The sequence below is a fragment of the Schistocerca cancellata genome, chromosome 6 (genome assembly GCF_023864275.1).
Source record: "Schistocerca cancellata isolate TAMUIC-IGC-003103 chromosome 6, iqSchCanc2.1, whole genome shotgun sequence".
Classification (NCBI taxonomy): Eukaryota; Metazoa; Arthropoda; class Insecta; order Orthoptera; family Acrididae; genus Schistocerca; species Schistocerca cancellata.
This window is the reverse complement of record NC_064631.1, coordinates 437,982,937-438,002,710: the sequence shown is the minus strand read 5'-3', so window position 1 is coordinate 438,002,710 and position 19,774 is coordinate 437,982,937. Positions and strand designations below refer to the sequence as shown.

The 19,774-nt window shown below is 43.5% G+C and overlaps 1 protein-coding gene across 1 annotated transcript in view; it reads left to right on the top strand.

Moving 5' to 3' along the window:
• The window catches only part of LOC126088372 (urocanate hydratase-like), a 398,618-nt gene that overhangs the window by 366,568 nt on the left and 12,276 nt on the right, over positions 1-19,774 (top strand). Inside the window, exons 13-14 of the mRNA XM_049906510.1 lie at positions 11,353-11,434; positions 14,962-15,072. Coding sequence (XP_049762467.1) covers positions 11,353-11,434; positions 14,962-15,072 — 193 coding nt within the window. The remainder of the gene's footprint in view (positions 1-11,352; positions 11,435-14,961; positions 15,073-19,774) is intronic.

The window sequence follows — 19,774 nt, the reverse complement described above, 5'->3', positions numbered from 1 at the left end:
TTATCTTAGAAGAAAGATTAAGGAAAGGCAAACCTACGTTTCTAGCATTTGTAGACTTAGAGAAAGCTTTTGACAATGTTGATTGGAATACTCTCTTTCAAATTCTAAAGGTGGCAGGGGTAAAATACAGGGAGCGAAAGGCTATTTACAATTTGTACAGAAACCAGGTGGCAGTTATAAGAGTCGAGGGACATGAAAGGGAGGCAGTGGTTGGGAAGGGAGTAAGACAGGGCTGTAGCCTCTCCCCGATGTTATTCAAACTGTATATTGAGCAAGCAGTAAAGGAAACAAAAGAAAAATTCGGAGTAGGTATTAAAATCCATGGAGAAGAAATAAAAACTTTGAGGTTCGCCGATGACACTGTAATTCTGTCAGAGACAGCAAAGGACTTGGAAGAGCAGTTGAACGGAATGGATGGTGTCTTGAAGGGAGGATATAAGATGAAGATCAACAAAAGCAAAACGAGGATAATGGAATGTAATCGAATTAAGTCGGGTGATGTTGAGGGTATTAGATTAGGAAATGAGACACTTAAAGTAGTAAAGGAGTTTTGCTATTTGGGGAGCAAAATAACTGATGATGGTCGAAGTAGAGAGGATATAAAATGTAGACTGACAATGGCAAGGAAAGCATTTCTGAAGAAGAGAAATTTGTTAACATCGAGTATAGATTTAAGTGTCAGGAAGTCATTTCTGAAAGTATTTGTATGGAGTGTAGCCATGTATGGAAGTGAAACATGGACGGTAAATAGTTTGGACAAGAAGAGAATAGAAGCTTTTGAAATGTGGTGCTACAGAAGAATGCTGAAGATTAGATGGGTAGATCACATAACTAATGAGGAAGTATTGAATAGGATTGGGGAGAAGAGAAGTTTGTGGCACAACTTGACCAGAAGAAGGGATCGGTTGGTAGGACATGTTCTGAGGCATCAAGGGATCACCAATTTAGTATTGGAGGGCAGCGTGGAGGGTAAAAATCGTAGGGGGAGACCAAGAGATGACTACATTAAGCAGATTCAGAAGGATGTAGGTTGCAGTAGGTACTGGGAGATGAAGAAGCTTGCACAGGATAGAGTAGCATGGAGAGCTGCATCAAACCAGTCTCGGGACTGAAGACCACAACAACAACAACATGAGGAGGTGCTTAGGATACGGGCCATGGCCCGCAAGAAAGTGCACCATGCCCCAGGTTGGGCATAGGTACTTCAAATTAATCCGCTCTCGGATACCGGTGAAGAAAGCGTATACCCGACTTCCCATGTCAGTTGTGTCTCATTCTGCATGCCATGTATCAATGCTCCAGTTGTTTAATTACCGTTTTTCGGTTATATATTGTCCAGTTATTTCTCTTATTTTGTCACGTCTTGCACCCTTCAGCCAGTAGGCCGCAGCTCTGTGGTGAATTGTAAAATATGTAGAGAAAGCTTTCAGTACCACACACAACGCCTCAGTCAAGGTCACGCCGAACGCCCCCGATAAACTGAGTAGAACACTCCACTGACCGACAATGGTTTTGTGCGTACCTAAGGATAATCGATGTGCCCAAACACTAGCCGCAAAACAAGTTATTGACTCAAAGAGTGGTATGTAATGTGTCCTCATTGTCTGCAGGGGTAGTGCGTATCGTATAGTGTTCAGTCTTGCAAGTTTGTGCATGAGTTTCGTCGCTTTGTTAATTTTTAGTCTGGCATGTTCGTTAAAGTGTAAATGTTCGTCAATATTAATGCCAAGGTATCTTGTTACAGCTTTCCTTTTCACAAATATGTTGTTTAACTGTGTTATTGGATTTCTTTTCAGCGTGCCTCTTAGAAGTAGGTAAACAGTTAATTAGTTACTGTTGTGTGTTGTTCATGCACCATGCACCATTCACCGAAGAACGCGAGGAACCGCGTGGTTTTACTCTCTAATTCGTACCTGGAGTCTACAGATACTATGACCACAAGGTCATCAGCGTACTCAACCATCCCGTTTGCCATGTCGTTGTCCTCCAGTGCATTCAGTAGTGGTTCTGGCTACGTCCCTGTAAATCGGTCCGCTTGTGGATCCTTGCGGACAACCGTTAGTCACTTCCTTATAATCTTTTGGCGACCAGTCTTCCATTCCACTATCCTGTTTTTAGAGTACTCTGTGAAGCTGTTGCATAGAGACAGAGGAATACTCATCTCTCTAAGTCTTGCAAACAGTGCCGGCCACCAAAAGCTGTCGAAAGCATAGGGCTACGTCAGTTGGGATTGCTGCTATGTACTTGTCATGTAATGTCTGTGTCATTTCTGAGGACCCGTTTACAGCATCGTCGATGGATTTATATGGTCGAAAGCCTGACTCATGTGGGCTAAGGCCTAAGAGCTGCGGGTGCGACTGAAGTCTGTCGCACAGTAATCTCTCCTGTACGTTTGCCAGAATGTTAATGAAACATACAAGTTTTTATGTCTTAGAGTCAGTCGGGCTTTTGTTTTCTTGATTGTAACTGAACTTGCTGTTTTCCATACACTCGGTATTCATCCTTCTAGTAGAGCATCTTTCACTAAGTCTGTCAGGTATGGTGCGATAAGTGGAGCAGCTTGGTTGATGGTTTCGGGGTGGCTGCCATCCGGCCCTTTTTGTCTTTATTTTGTGTATTGCCAATGCAACTTCCTCGCGAGCAAAGAGGATTGTGATACATTCGTTTTCGTATTCGTCGTCAAGCAGTCTGGCAAGGTCGGTGTGAAATTGGTTTTCCTGAATGAAGTCTGTGCATTTCCAGCCTCTTATGATAGTACCATCTGGTTTCTTCAGTGTTGATAATACTGTCGGGGTTTTGATAAGTCCAATCTGCAGTTTAAACGGCTCTTCCCAGATCTTGTTCTGTAAGTTTGTCCTAACATATGGTCCCAATAGCCTTTCTCGGTCTTATGTGGTTCGTCTTTGTATCGTTTTAGTGTCCCCGGTAATGTCTGAAACGTCCCCTTTGAAAAATTGAGAATGACAGTGCTGGAAAAACTCTTACATTATTTGATTTTCAAACAGGTGAGCAAAACTCAACGTACTCAGACAGCTTGCACTTTACTTATTCTGATCATCACTAAACTGACACACAATATTTTTAGCGCAACGCAATCTGACTTTCAATAATCCCTAAAAAAGAATGGCCCTGACAAACAATAACCTATACCTTTCATGAATCACTTACCTCACAAAAATCTTCGTTACTCGATCTACTGCAATACAGCGAGCGCCAATACTGCCAGCTCTAAATAAAAGATTCTAACTACTGAAGGCACTAACTACTGATGGGAATAGTTAGCAAATGAAAGATTTTGATAGAGAACAAAAAATGTATTTACCTTAATAGCGTTAAAAAGTCATGCCATATAATTTTGTGACATACAATTAAACAAATTTCCCTTTTCTGATGGACACATGTCCAGGTCGTCTGCTCAAAGCTCTGTCATCTCTCTCCTCACATCCACTACTGCTGGAGGCTCACCGCCAACTGCGCAATGCTACGTGCTCTTCACATCCAACTGCCCAACACCACACACGCGAATATTCCAACAATGAGTCCAACCAGCCACAGACTGCACACAGCGCAGTCAGCGATTTTCATACACAGCACTACATGGCATTACCAACATAAAAACCTAAACAGCCTACTTACATGTCGAAGTCTAATTTTGCTTTCCTGTGCTGACTTTGATTTATGGTAATATCGTCGTTTACCACAAGTGTCTTTTCTTAGTTTTGCTGGTGCTGACCATGGTGAATTTTGTTTGGATGCGTCGTGTTCTGCAGGTATTGCTGTAGCTTGTGCTCTTTGTAAAAACGTGAGCTCTGTAATCTATACTTTCTTCGGTGACAAACAGAGGAAACTCTTCAGTCAGGTGCCTTAGTTTTTGCAGTTTGCGTTGCGTAACAGCAAGCATGGGTGTTGTGGAGTGTCTGGGTTTTAGTGTATCTAATTAACGAGCACTTGCTCGGTACCGTTATTCACGATGTGCCGTTTGCCAGAGAAATGTCTGTGTTGCTGCTTGCTGCACTACTTCCGCAATAATTTAGCGGTCGGCCTGGTTTTTTTTTAAAACGAAAAGATTACATTCATTTATAACTTCGACTGTTATTTGTCCAGTTGCGACCATTCTGTCAGACTGCCAGAGGGGTGACCTAGCATTAACGTCTGTTAATATAAGTAGTCGTCTGCCATTTGAAATAGCTCAACTTCCTGTATTACTTCAACACGCTCTCTACAAAATGAGTACTGGGCGTAGATCGATGGTATGATCCATGTTTCCCGGCCTGAAGTTATTTCGACTGTAATCTTAAGTGCATACTTTCGTTATTTGTGTTACTATACAGTTAGCATTTACTGCAACGGCTGCAGCCATGGCCTTCTTTGCGCCTGTGGTTTGCATGTACTGTCTAAAAAGGCCTGGAATTCTTCCGCTTCGAGCATACGTTTCTTGTAGACACAATATATCCGCGCATATCTCGTTCACCAGCCTGCCAAGCTCTGCGTCCACCTTCGTGCTACACATACAGTTTAGGTGCAAGACTTTCACTACGGGAGTTTAGCAAAAACAAAGCACTGCGTCCCGCTCTGGGTGTAGTCGAGGTACACGCGTCCATGCATACTTACTAGGTCCTTGTATAGATTGGCGAAGTTTAGGCCTTCATTCTTCGTCCACATGTTTTACGTAAAAGATTACAGAGTCCGCGTTCATGTGTTTATAGGTTTTCGGTTCGTAGAATCATTCTGTTTGTTTGTTCAGTCGTGGATTAGCATACAGTGTCCCCCAGTGGGTGACTCAGTCTTATTACTAGTCTTAGTCCAGTTTGAAAAGTTCCTTTTTTTCCACTCGACTTAGGCGCACGTTCCCTTCGATGTCATCGTAGTCTTATTTCATGGCTTTGTAACTCTGTCTGATGTATTGGATCATGGTGTTTACTCTTGATGTTGTTTCTGGTTTTGGATGATGTGTCTCTTCAGTTGAAGATTGTTGTGATTTTTCGGTGTGAGCCTTTCGTGTGTTCATGTTCCTTTTAGTATCCATATGGTGTGTGGTCATGTTTTGTTCTTTGAGGAATTCTGTTTGCGTTTGTTTCACACTGATCATTCCTTCTTGCACTTGACTTGTCCCTTCGTGCGCATTTCCACCGTAGATGAGACGTACAGGCTGCATGTATGGTTTACATTTTGATGTTCGTATTCATAATTTTCTGCAGTTGTTATTTCATTATACGGTAACCTGTCCTCTGGTGAGGGAAGAATTAATTTATTTTTATTTTGGTTGAGTGTGTCCAGATGTACTTGTGTTTCGTCTGTGTCCTGCTCCTGTTCTGGATGGACTTCACAGTGTCTCAGATGTCTGTCATCATTTTCATGAACTTCTGTTGTGTGTCGTGTGCTGAGTTTGCCGACTGTAGCATGATCCTTTTCTTGGTGGCCATGACCGTGTCTCGGATGTCCATCGTTATTACACTACCGGCCATTAAAATTGCTACACCAAGAAGAAATGCAGATGATAAATGGGTACTCATTGGACAAATATATTATACTAGAACTAACATGTAATTACATTTTCACGCAATTTGGGTGCATAGATCCTGAGAAATCAGTACCCACAACAACCACCTCTGGCCGTAATAACGGCCTTGATAAGCCTGGGCATTGAGTCAAACAGAGCTTGGATGGCGTGTAAGGGTACAGCTGCCCATGCAGCTTCAACACGATACCACAGTTCATCAATAGTGGTGATTGACATATTGTGACGAGCCAGTTGCTCGGCCACCATTGACCAGACGTTTTCAATTGGTGAGAGATCTGGAGAATGTGCTGGCCAGGGCAGCAGTCGAACATTTTCTATATCCAGAAAGGCCCGTACAGGACCTGCAACATGCGGTCCTGCATTATTCGGCTGAAATGTAGGGTTTCGCGGGGATCGAATGGAGGGTAGAGCCACGGGTCGTAACACATCTGAAATGTCACGTCACTTGTCAAGAATGGAATAAGATTCCCTTGAAAACCATGTAGGACGCGTATTTATCCATTCCGACACGACTGGATGCTGTTTTGAAGGACTGCGGCTTTCCAAAACCGTATTAGGCACGGTAATGCGTTGTATTTTTAGTGTTTCCATATTTTTGTCCAAACCTGTACATCGTAAGTGACTCATTTGCAGACCCACACTTACTGGGACGTGTTTATTTCCGTCATGGTATACTTTTCACTCTTGTCAGTTTTCGCTGTTAGCTTTGATACATCCTTTATTAGGATTTTGCAGTTGTGGCGCCTCCGGCGCCCCTCTGAGCTAGACACCCCATGCGGCTGCTTGTGTTGCTAATTTTTTCCAAATTGGCGCACTAGCACACTGCCTGAAGGCGAAAGCCGAGTTAATAGTGTTTATCAGGACTAGGACTGTGTTTCACTTACATTAGACCCAGATGTCTGGAGCTGGCTGTCGGTTGTCAAGTACCCGGAGTGAGCTCTCTCTACCTTACTCTGTGAAAGATTTTGAGAACGTACATATCAAGCTTTCCAAGCTCCGTGTCCGCGCAAACACGTGGACACTGGAGCGTACATCACGGGCCTAGCTGGCGTCGGCTGCATCAAACCCCGATGAAGGCGGCCAGACACCGAAATTAAACATTACAGTAATATCAGCAGGAAACGGAACGACAACTCACCAACACGGGAACAAGGAGCGATCAGACGAACTGCCTCAAAAGGGGATGTAACACTCAGACGTACAAACATGGTGTGCACTAGTTGACATCGTTGGGGCATCATACTCCGTTTTTTTCTATTTGTCTTTTGTGGAGTTCTTCGTAAGTAGGGCATTCTGGTCCCCCAGCTTCGTTACATGTTCTTTTCCGGTTATTGCAAAAACACAGCCAACAATTACTTCTTACGACACTCGAATTTTTTGTGACTAGGTTTCGCACATTTCCCGTAGACGGCTTCCCTGTGACATCTCTTCGATGAATGGCCAAAATCCCACTTTTGCACTGACACATATTCCCTGATGCGTGCAGATTCAAATTGTATGTACACCCTATCCCTCTGTAATAACAGTAATCTAACCGTTGATGTCACCTCTAGAACACTGTTAACCGTTATTTTCCCTTTTGGACCTGTTTTGAATAGTATTTTGACTTAATTCTTCTTTGGTGATATGGTCGCTGAGATTTATTTGAAAAAGTTGTTCTATAAAGCCTTGATCTGTAAGTGTCGTTGGAACTCTCTGTACTGCCAGCAGTGACCCTAGTTTTGTGGGTTCTTTGCATTGAATGTCCTTTAAGTTTGATGTTTTTTCAATAATCTTCCTCTAATTTGTTTGTGTCTCAATTTCAAGAACTGCTGTGTTTGCTGAATTCCTTATTGCTTTAACTTTTACTTTGTCAAGTCTACGATTTATTGCTTTAGTTAAGGTTTTAAGGTTTGCCTTACGGCTTTAGCGTCCTAGTTGTTTTCTGGTTTAAAAAAGAGAACACTTGCCTGTTTATTTTTCGCTAAATCGATTTTTTCTTCAACCCTGGTTTCCGGCTTGGGTACTGCGCCATATGCCGCTACTGCAGCGAAAGTCAATGGCGTTGGCCTCCTTTCACTCTGCAATTTTTGATTTTATTTCTTTAGGGCTTCGATCTTCATTTCCGAAAGTTGAGTTCCGTCTACTGCGCCCTACTCTCCAAAGTAGACCACACAGGCTCAGTAATACTGGGATCTGGTGACTGTGGTGCCCAGGGGCGATGCGACAGTTGATGCTGGTGCGCACAAAACCAGCCCTGGACGGTGCGAGCTGCGAGAACAGGAGCCCTGTAGTCTTGGAACACAGCTTCACCTTTGGAAAGCAGACATTATACCGTGGGATGGGTCTGATGAGGCGAAATGGTCGCATATTGTTTGGCAGTTGTACGACCTTGTAGAGTAGCCATAGGGTCCATGGAAAACCACGATATCACTGCCCCAGTCATCACCAACCAAATCAGGTTTCACTTTTGCGATGTAAACTCGGCCACAAGTTAGAAACAGTATGGAACATGACACATCCGACCAAATGACTTTCTTACACTGCTCCACAGTCATAATTTTATGGCTTCGGCACATCGTTTACCCGTTACAGACATTTGCATCAATGGTGAGCAGTTAAGTAACTCCAGCCCGCCCTGCAGTTCCCTTCTTGTAAAGCTCCATTCGTGTTGTTTTGGTGCTGACGGGGTTCGCGAGTGCGACATTCAGTTCTGCGGTGACTTTTTCAGCTCCTGTACTCTTATTTTTCGTCACTGCCTTCGTCAGTGACCGTCTGTCACTATCATGCAACACGCACTTTCGTCTGCGTCGTGATATAGCGGATGACGTATATACACTTTCCCCGAATTCAGTATAAATCTTCGGTATGATACCTCTTGGAACACTAAACACTTACGTTAGTCTACGTTGGTTACGGAAGCTACCACGATACGAGCAACAACAATTTTCCCACGTTCTAAGTCACTTAGCTCCGAAGTAATGCACTGACAACTACACAAAATACTATTCTGACCACGACTGACACTTGCAACGTATTGATGGCCTTCCACAGGAGCCGTTTGTGGTCAAACACAACGGTGCTACGTGCAGGCTTGGCTAGCATCTGTATTTATGCACAAGCATTCATTTCTCAGCGTTAATAATCATCTTGTGGTGCAGTTCTTCTTGTTGTGTCCATGCTTACTACGAAAATGGGAAGAGAAGTTCCGCTCTTATGCAAGACACCTTTTTTGTTGTTTTGTTTCACTCATACATGTTTCAGCACAATTGAACCGACTGACGATAGCACAAAGGCGCTGAAGCATGTATGGGTGAAACAAAACAAAAAAAAGGTGTCTTGCATAAGGCGGAACTTCTCTTCCCATTTCTCAGGGTGTTTTCATCTTTTTGTCCACTCTCTGTAACTGTGAAATTGTGTTCACAAGCCGCCATTGATTTCCGTGTCCCATTGTGTGGCTTACTATAAATGCATTTAAAATGTGAACTTTTCGATACAGTCAAAAATACGTAAAGGATTTATCTTACAAAATTCCCATGTATAAAATGGCTTTATTATTTATCAAAAACACGTAAGCATACACACAATGTTAATGACAATGTTACTACCAAGTCTAAATTATCTGCATTATTGCTGTACAAAGTATACGGTAGCTAAAATACTGTGTCAGCTACTGGAAGAGTGCAATTATTCTGTAACTTACACTTTAAGCCTACAACATGGCTCTCAAACTATGTGCTACAATGCAATTTCCTTGTCTAAATTATCTGCTTTATTGTTCTACAAAACACATGTTAGCTGATGGAATGACAGCACTTGACACGTGAAACGTGACTGTGGACTCTTAAATTAAATGGCACAACGCCACTTTCATGCATAAATTGTATGTATTACTGACATAAATGTACAAACTTGTGTGCTGGAGTAATAATTGACATTTCATCTGAGGCGTAAATGAGGCTATGTCACAAAAACGAACTGGCGAAGAATCGTTTTTAGAGTGGAAGAAGATAATCCATCAAGAAAAACAAAACTAACATTAATGACTGACATGTTTAGCCTTTTATTACTTTTGGTCTTGAACATACCTGTGTTAACGTGGTTATCCACCAACGTCATATTTTCCGCAACCTTAGCACAACGAACTGTACTGAAAATAGTGCGTTTTATCGAGACCTTTTATGAGTTGCGTCAGTTAAACTAAGTAATTTTGTAGTATAACATCGAAACGCATCAAATACTGTGTGTAAGCACGACACGGTCAGAGAGATAATGATGTCCAAGTTTACACGCAGAGGAAACTATGATCTCTCGAAAATTCGATCTTTGCACTAAAACAAAATTATTTTGCAAAATATGAAAAGATTTAGAGTACAAAAGACATGTGGGTTTCATATTGTAATTTGGAAGTGTAACTACAGATCTCTAATTGTGAACGAAAATTCGATCTTTCAACCAAAATGAAATCATTTATCACAATACGTAAAATTTTTTTCTACAACGGTACAAAACACATTTGGTGTACGCTTGTAACTCAATTGTTCGATAACAGTAAAAAAAGCAGATAGTTTGCATATTAACACTACCGATCTATCTTGCAGGTTAAGCTGCACTTGTCAGTGAGTGTTATTCGATCTTTGTACCACACTTTAAAGGAACCGAAAACTGTCTGTATTATTTATCAAAATATGTGAAGGTTTAGTCTGTAATATTACAAAACACACGTGGCGTGACTGCTGATCTAACTTACAGGTTAAACTACACTTATGCTGTCAGTTAGTTGAAACTACGTATCGTTCCGATGAAATAAAATACCGAACAGTGGTAATACTTTTTTTTATAGATAACAGATGATGATTGCTAAGCTTTCAACTACTTTTTAAAGTCAGCCAGTCATTGTAGTGACTCCACGCTTAAGTAAGAAAACCATCTTTCAGTATGAAACGTTCGTCAATTTCTGATGGTAATGCTAACTTACGCTGTTGCACAGCGGAGACTACATGACACTTCAATGAAATAATATACCAGACAGTAGATGTTGACTGCTATTACCTCTCGAACATTGTGACTACCATTACCCTGAACTATGGGTGGGGCTATGATTGTCAATTAAAATGATGATTGCCATTACCCTGATCATGGTAACCATCATTGCCTGAAAGTCGGTATTACCTACTCAATCTCAAATAAACACCAGAAGCTGACAGTGAATGTGAGTTACTTGAACTTAAAAGTGTATCGTAACATAAGAAACTGACAGAGTATGTGCCACACTCTGATTTAAGGAAACCACACGTTATTTGTATTATTTATCAGAAAATAGCTCCCCACTAAATTGTAACACCTTGGATGCGCAAGTGCAGACAACAACAAGTCTCTACTTATTTGATAAAGCGAACGTGCGTCTATGTCGACCCGGTGAAATTTGACATTCTTGGAGACTGCGTCAATGCGCATGCGCAGATGTCAGCAAGTATAATCCTAAATTCAGAGCAAGTGTCGACTCGGCTGAGAGCTTACTAAGTGTACGCCTGTACACACCTCGGCACAGCCTCCCTTCTTGCCCCATCGACTCGAGTTTACAATCACTGGAGTAACTTCAGATATCCTCAACCCTTGAAGTTCCATTTCCTCCACCCCTTCTGTGAGGCACTGTATATCCTCCTGTGTTTTGTGTTAGAGTGAAATGACGTGAATGTAGGCCATTATTCCACAATTCTTTTGCTGTGCGGTTCAGAACATAAGCAGGAGAATAAAGCTTTAAATGATTGTAAAACTTTATCCATAAGTCGTTGTTTCATATGTGTACCTGCCACTAGCTTTGTGAACAGGAGAGCTTGTTTGTGTTGCAGACATGGCCGTGCAGAACTGCATCGGCGACGCAATTCGCGGAGCCACCTGGGTCGCCCTGCACAACGGCGGCGGCGTCGGCTGGTGAGGCAGCTCTTTCTCTCTATATGCTTTTCCACGATTTCTCTCTGCGAAAACTCGATAATGGCTGCGGTAAAATTAAAGTCACTCCATGGGCTTCCTGCGCAATTTAAATATAGCCACGGGAAGCGAATCAGATCTAAACCAAATATTTAAATACAGATTATTTTTTATTCTCATTTACACATTTTATCATGTTACACATCAGTACTGTTCTTGAAACACTGACGCTTTTTACTTCCGACAGAAGACGACCAGAAGAGCCATATAGAAACTCTACGAAAGTAGCTACCTAAGATTCAAAAAATGGTTAAAATGGCTCTGAGCACTATGGGACTTAACTTCTGAGATCATCAGTCCCCTAGAACTTAGAACTGCTTAAACCTAACTAACCTAAGGACATCACACACATCCATGCCCGAGGCAGGATTCGAACCTGCGACCGTAGCGGTCGCGCGGATCCAGACTGTAGGGCCTAGAACCGCTCGGCCACTCTGGCCGGCAGCTACCCAAGATTATCCTTGCAAGCACCTAGCTGTAATATTCAAACAGTACAACATTCACATAGTCTAAGCACTGTCGTCTTTTTTTATGTGTTTAACGGTGCTGTTTTACACGTTGTCGATTTCGAAGCTAGGTTGATTCAAATGCCTTGATGTGACTCATAAATCAACTGTCGCTTTGTTTTGGTGTTTAAGCCTTTCCAAGACGATGCACAAAGTGTTGGTGTTTTAACAGCACATACATACTAAACAAACCACTGTACAAGATGATAGGCCGTCCACTATGTAATACAACTGTTTCATTTTGCGTCTTATCAAAAAGATGCAGATTGGCTTGTTTTTGCTATCCACACAATATATACGATATGTGTGAGAAAAGTAATGAAACTTACAACCTTGCGCGCGATATAGCAACGCTGTGTTGATTTACTAATGTTGGGAGATGTGTTCATCCTTTCTACATGCTTAATCCGAGTTTCAGCTCCGCACGTCCATCAAGTGTTTTTTGAAAGCGACATCAGTGTAGTTCTGCTTTTGTTCTACTTTATCAAAATGGAACAGTGGAATTTAGAGCAACGATATGCCATCAAGTTTTGTGTTAAACTTGGATAATTCGTGAGAGTGACCTTTGAAAAGTTGAAACAGGCCTACGCGGAACAGTCCTTATCAAGAGCACAAAGTCTGCGTTGGCACAAATCATTTTTGGAAGACCGAGGACACGTTGAGGACTGAACCTCGCTCAGGGAGACCTTCAACTTCAAAAACCGACGAAAAGGTCCAACGTCTGTGTGCCCATGTGAAATTGCTCCTACCGGACAAATTCTAAACAAAGTGTTTTTCAAAGACGTCCTCGAAAGGCTCAGGAAAAGAGTAAATCGAATGAGACCGGACATGGCAGACAATTGGACGATGTTACATGACGACGCCCCATGTCACACAGCCACTTCCATCACGGAATTTTTGGACCAAAAAGGCATTCCTGTTGTTCCGCAGCCCCCTATGTACCTCATCTGAGTCCTCGTGACATTTTTCCCGAAATTGAAAAACATCTTAAAAGGACGTGATTTTGAAACTCTGGAAAAAATTCAAAATAATGGGACCGACATGTTAAAGTCCCTATCAGTTGAAGCGTTTCATCGCTGCTACCAAGACTGGGAACAACGACTGCGCCAGAGTATGTCTGCCGAAAAGAAGTACTTTGAAGAGGACCGCATTGTTGTTTGGAAAAAAAATCTTTGGTGAGTGAAAATTCAGTCTCATTACTTTCCTCACACACCTCGTAAAGTTGTGCTAAATACTCAAATATTCTTATGCCAAGCAGCAGCAGATAGTGTGCTGCTGACGACATAATTTAAAGAGTTGGTCATCTGAAGACGGGCGTGAATGCCCAAAACCAGCACCGGCTTTAAAATATAGCTTTCTAAATGTATTTGTGGCTTGTTGCGTACTTCATCAACTATCATTAGCAGTCACGGAGATCAACATTACCCAGCATGGATAAAATAAACTTTTTTACATTTATGTTGTCTCGTGGTAGACCCACTTGACGACACTGGTATAATACACTACTGGCTATTAAAATTGCTACACCAAGAAGAAATGCAGATGATAAACGGGTATTCAATGGACAAATATATTATACTAGAACTGACATGTGATTACATTTTCAAGCAATTTGGGTGTATAGATCCTGAGAAATCAGTACCCGGAACAACCACCTCTGGCCGTAATAACGGCCTCAATACGCCTGGGCATTGAGTCAAACAGAGCTTGGATGGCGTGTACAGGTACAGCTGCCCATGCAGCTTCAACACGATACCACAGTTTATCAAGAGTAGTGACTGGCGTACTGTGACGAGCCAGTTGCTCGGCCACCATTGACCAAACGTTTTCAGTTGGTAAGAGATCTGGAGAATGTGCTGGCCAGGCAGCAGTCGAACATTTTCTGTATCCAGAAAGGCCTGTACAGGACCTGCAACATGCGGTCGTGCATTATCCTGCTGAAATGTAAGGTTCCGCAGGGATAGAATGAAGGGTAGAGCCAAGGGTCGTAACACATCTAAAATGTAACGTCCACTGTTCAAAGTGCCGTGAATTTCCGAACAAGAGGTGACCGAGACGTGTAACCAATCGCATCCCATACCATCACGCCAGGTAATACGTCAGAATGGCGATGAAGAATACACGCTTCCAATGTGCGATCACCGCGATGTTGCCAAACACGGATGTGACCATCATGATGCTGTAAACAGAACCTGGATTTATCCGAAAAAATGACGTTTTGCCATTCGTGCACCTAGGTTAGTCGTTGAGTACATCATCGCAGGCGCTCCTGTCTGTGATGCAGCGTCAAGGGTAACCGCGGCCATGGTCTCCGAGCTGATAGTCCATCCTGCTGCAAACGTCGTCGAACTGTTCGTGCCGTTGGTTGTTGTCTTGCAAACGTCCCCATCTGTTGACTCAGGGATCGAGACGTGGCTGCACGATCCGTTACAGCTATTCGGATAAGATGACTGTCATCTCGACTGCTAGTGAAACGAGGCCATTGGGATCCAGCACGGCGTTCCGTATTACCCTCCTGAACCCACCGATTCCATATTCTGCTAACAGTCATTGGATCTGGACCAACTCAAGCAGCAATGTCGCGATACGATAAACCGCAATCGCGATTGGTTACAATCCGACCTAGAATCGGAAAAGTGATGGTACGCATTTCTCCTCCTTACACGAGGCATCACAACAACGTTTCACCAGGCAACGCCGGTTAACTGCTGTTTGTGTATGAGAAATCGGTTAGAAACTTTCCTCATGTCAGCACGTTGTAGGTGTCGCCACCGGCGCCAACCTTGTGTGAATGCTCTGAAAAGCTAATCATTTGCATTTCACAGCATCTTCTTCCTGTCGGTTAAATTTCGCGTCTTTAGCACGTCATCCTCGTGGTGTAGCAATTTTAATGGCCAGTAGTGCAACAAACGCTTCAGCTGCTATTGTACTTGAGTGTTGTTGATGTGATTTCTTTTCGGACAGGGGCGAGGTGATAAACGGCGGCTTCGGCCTGCTGCTGGACGGATCGGAGGACGCAGCGAAGCGGGCGCACACCATGCTGGCCTGGGACGTCAGCAACGGAGTCGCTCGCAGGTGGGTGCGTGCGTGTGCGTGTGTGTGTGTGTGTGTGTGTGTGTGTGTGTGTGCGTGTGTGTGGCTGTTCGCTCTGGAGAGATCAGAGCGTTGCCCCTAGCTGGTCAAAACCTACTGCCCACCTTGCTGTGTGACAATATCGAGGTTATTTGTGAAATAAGTCAACGAGAAGGGAAATTGGGGCATATGTGCGAACTTAAGAAAAAAAAATTGTTTTTGATGCATCATAAGAAGAAGCCTAACGCTAACTATATGTCTGCTATAGTTCCTTTAATTTTGATATACTAAATCAATATAAATAAAACAGTACAACGATTTTTGATTGCAAATATCACAAAGAACCGACTATCCCACGACGTAATTATTTGCGATGATAGGCGAGCTGAGCGCTTGAGAAGCGAAGCTTAAGCTTCTATTACATACACAAGTGTGAAAATTATTTCAGCTGGCAAAGAAGTACAGTGGGAAAGATAAGACAGACAAAAAAAAAACGAAACCTAACACGATTGTTGAAATACACTGCAGGAAAAATATTGGTATATCCTTTTAGAGGTTTGATGTTACAACACTGCATCTGGAATACATGAAATGATATTAACACCGCAAGCGGTTCTGAAGTATCAGGTATCGACCCATGCTGCAACACGCATATCAGTATGTGGTGTAGACTCCACAGGTGGCAATGCAAGTGCTGACTCTGGCATCCAGTCGATCGTGCAAATGGCGAATACTGTTACGGGATATGATATGCCACGCCACTATACCTGTTCACATAGTTCTGTAAGAGTTGGTTGATGACTCGCACGAGTCACTTCCGTCCCATCATATCCCACACGCGCTGATTGGATACAAATCTGCAGAGCGTGCTGACCAGGGAAGCTGCTGCACATCTTGAAGAGTACGTTGAGTTTCATGAGTAGTGTGTGGGCGAGCGTTATCGTGTTGGAACAACAAATCACGTTACTGCTGCAAGAACGGCAAAAGAACAGGTCTAACAACATTCTGCCCGTACCGAGCGCTGGTTAGCGTTCACTGCAGAAGCACCAAAGGTCAACGAGAGTTGTAGCTATTGCACTTCAGACGTTGAGGCCTCATGTGGGGCCAGAGTGCACTGTACGAGACAGCGCTGACCAGATCTATGTCGTACGCGCAGACGACCATCACTTAAACAGGCAGAACTATTTTCATCGCTGTAGACCTTTGTGAACCACTCCATCTTCCAAGTGATCCTTTGACGGCATCAGTCGAACCGTGCACTTCCATGCTGTGGCGTGAATGGAAGACGGCTGTGTGCGTGCCCATACTTCCAGTGCTAATAACCGATTCGTAATACGAGGTGCATTCAAGTTCTAAGACCTCCAATTTTTTTTTCTCCGGACTGGAAAAAGATAGAAACATGCTCATTGTTTTAAAATGAGGCCGCGTTCATTGTCAATACGTCCCACAGATGGCAGCACCGTACGTCAGATGGAATTTTACCGCCAGCGGCGAGAATGAGAACTGTTTTAAATACTTAAAATGGCGACGTTTTCCTTACTTGAACAGCGTGCAATCATTGGTTCTCTGAATTTGCGTGATGTGAAACCAATTGAAATTCATCGACAGTCGAAGGAGACATGTGGTGATGGAGTTATGGATGTGTCGAAAGTGCGTTCGTGGGTGCGACAGTTTAATGAAGGCAGAACATCGTGTGACAACAAACGGAAACAACCTCGGGCTCGCACAAGCCGGTCTGACGACATCATCGAGAAAGTGGAGAGAATTGTTTTGGGGGATCGCCGAATGACTGTTGAACAGATCGCCTCCAGAGTTGGCATTTCTGTGGGTTCTGTGCACACAATCCTGCATGACGACCTGAAAATGCGAAAAGTGTCATCCAGGTGGGTGCCACGAATGCTGATGGACGACCACACGGCTGCCCGTGTGGCATTTTGCCTAGCAATGTTGACGCGCAACGACAGCATGAATGGGACCTTCTTTTCGTCGGTTGTGACAATGGATGAGACGTGGATGCCATTTCTCAATCCAGAAACAAAGCACCAGTCAGGTCAATAGAAGCACACAGATTCACCGCCACCAAAAAAATTTCGGGTAACCGCCAGTGCTGAAAAAATGATGGTGTCCATGTTCTGGGACAGCGAGGGCGTAATCCTTACCCACTGCGTTCCAAAGGACACTACGGTAACAGGTGCATCCTACGAAAATGTTTTGAAGAACAAATTCCTTCCTGCACTGCAACAAAAACATCCGGGAAGGGCTGCGCGTGTGCTGTTTCACCAAGACAACGCACCCGCTCATCGAGCTAACGTTATGCAACAGTTTCTTCGTGATAACAACTTTGAAGTGATTCCTCATGCTCCCTACTCACCTGACCTGTCTCCTAGTGACTTTTGGCTTTTTCCAACAATGAAAGACACTCTCCGTGGCCGCACATTCACCAGCCGTGCTGCTATTGCCTCAGCGATTTTCCAGTGGTCAAAACAGACTCCTAAAGAAGCCTTCGCCGCTGCCATGGAATCATGGCGTCAGCGTTGTGAAAAATGTGTACGTCTGCAGGGCGATTACGTCGAGAAGTAACGCCAGTTTCATCGATTTCGGGTTGGTAGTTAATTAGAAAAAAAATCGGAGGCCTTAGAACTTGAACGCACCTCGTAGCTCGTGTTCGCACAGTCCCTCCTACCTCTGCTGTGCTGTGGTAGCTGTACGATCTGCCACTACTGCCCTTATAATACGACAATTGTGGCGGCCGTCTGTGCTGCATGGATGTCCAGTACCTCGTCTACGGGTGTGAGACTGTTCATGTGACCACTGACACCAGCATCGTTGCACAACTGACACAGCTCGTCCAACTGCTGTGGCAATTCTCCGAAAGGACTGCCCCGTCACTCGGAAGGCCACAATTTAACCTCTTTCAAACTCGCTCAGTTGGCTGTACGAAGCACGCGTGTGTCTTTATGGCATAGTTGTCTGCTTGCTTCACACGTGTGCACCACAATGAGCCTTCTCGCTGCGAACATTCTCTATTAAAGAATAGACACACATGGCGCCCTGGCAGCTGTGCCACTACGTCATCTGTTGGCGGACAATGTTGAAACATTTATCAGTTCCACTGCTATCCACAATGTGGCATATGCCGTCATCGGATCAAAATCAACATCGTTTTCCCAGGTGTACTAAATTTTCCCGGCAGTGTACAAGAGTTGGAACTTTAATAGCGGCAACTGTTTATTTACAGCTCGTACAAAATATATACGTGTTTCAAAGTTTTACTGACCTTCAGAGTAGTCACCAGCATTGAATATAGCTCGTTTCCAGCGATGTGGAAGTCGTAGGATACTCTTAGCAGTACCAGTTGTGTTGACAGTTCGAGCGGCGCGGTCTATTGCCGACGAATTTGTAGCATTTCTGAAGCGAATGCCGTGAAGTGTTTCCTTCAGTTTAGAAATCGAGTTGAACTCAAGAGGGCTTAAGTCAGGGGAGTGCAGTTGGTGGTATAGCACTTAGCAGCCCCATTAGTCAACAAATCAGTAACAGCTTGCACTGTACGAGCTTGAGCATTGTCCAGCAAAATGGTCAGGTCCTGCAGAAAGTGTCATCAATTTTGTCTGTACGTAGTTCATTTTTGGAACACAACGTACGACCAGCTACCTGCTGGCTCCTGCCTCGGATTCTTCGGCCGATGTTTGTTTGATAATTTTTCTGACTTTTCGCCAGCACGAGTGGCTGGTATTGTGAAAGCTTCTCTCCATTGCTGGTGGTGAACTGGGGTCTATCTTGCGGTCTCAGATAATATATATGTACCTGGCGTCGAGCCCTTGCATGTTGGTGCGCCAGGTACATATAATCCGCGGCTGCTAGCTCGACTCCAGTCCACCACCAGCAATGGAGAGTGAAGCTCTGATATTGCCAGCCACTCGTGCTGGAGAAACGTCAGAAAAATTATCAAACAAACATCGGCCGAGGAACCCGAGACAGAAGCCAACAGGCAGTTCATCAACCAACAATATAACGGCTGTCTGCCACGTACTGGTGTACAGTAATTACGGATACATGCGTTCCATGAAGCAACTTATTCTGGCTGGAGAAGCAATAACACATATTATTTACACTTCATATTCTGTAATGTGAGTTGTTTTGAGTTGTGTGTCAGTCGCATTATTACACAGAATTAGTAAATAAGAAAATTATGAAAAAATCAATGGTAAATTGTACTTCATTAGTATTTTTTTCTTTCATATTTCATTCCCTCCATTCGTGTTGGCAGAGTGAGTCGTCGTAGAGCACTCTATTTCTTTTCGGGCCAAATCCAGGCACGAGATGCAGTATTTTTCCAGTTGGTAATATTTGGAAAGAGAATTTCGGTTCCAAGATTTGCCTTAAAACCAATATAAACGTTCCAGAAACCTTGGTCGTACCCGGAAAACTGGAAATATTCTAAATTTGTCTCTGACACAAAACGTCCTAGCTAAAACATGAAGATTTAGCGTGGGTATTCTGTTTCTGTGCGTAACAGTCTAAGGTCGATGACTCGAGAGGCAGCACTTTTAAACTCGGTCGTACTTCTATCACCGTTTTATTCAATTGCGAGATCAGTCACTGTTATTAGTTGCGAAAGTAACGTCTACTGGTTAACGCTCCAGAGGTGTACTATTTAAAAATAATCATAATTATCTCTCTGGTTGCATTTAGCATAATTATCTTT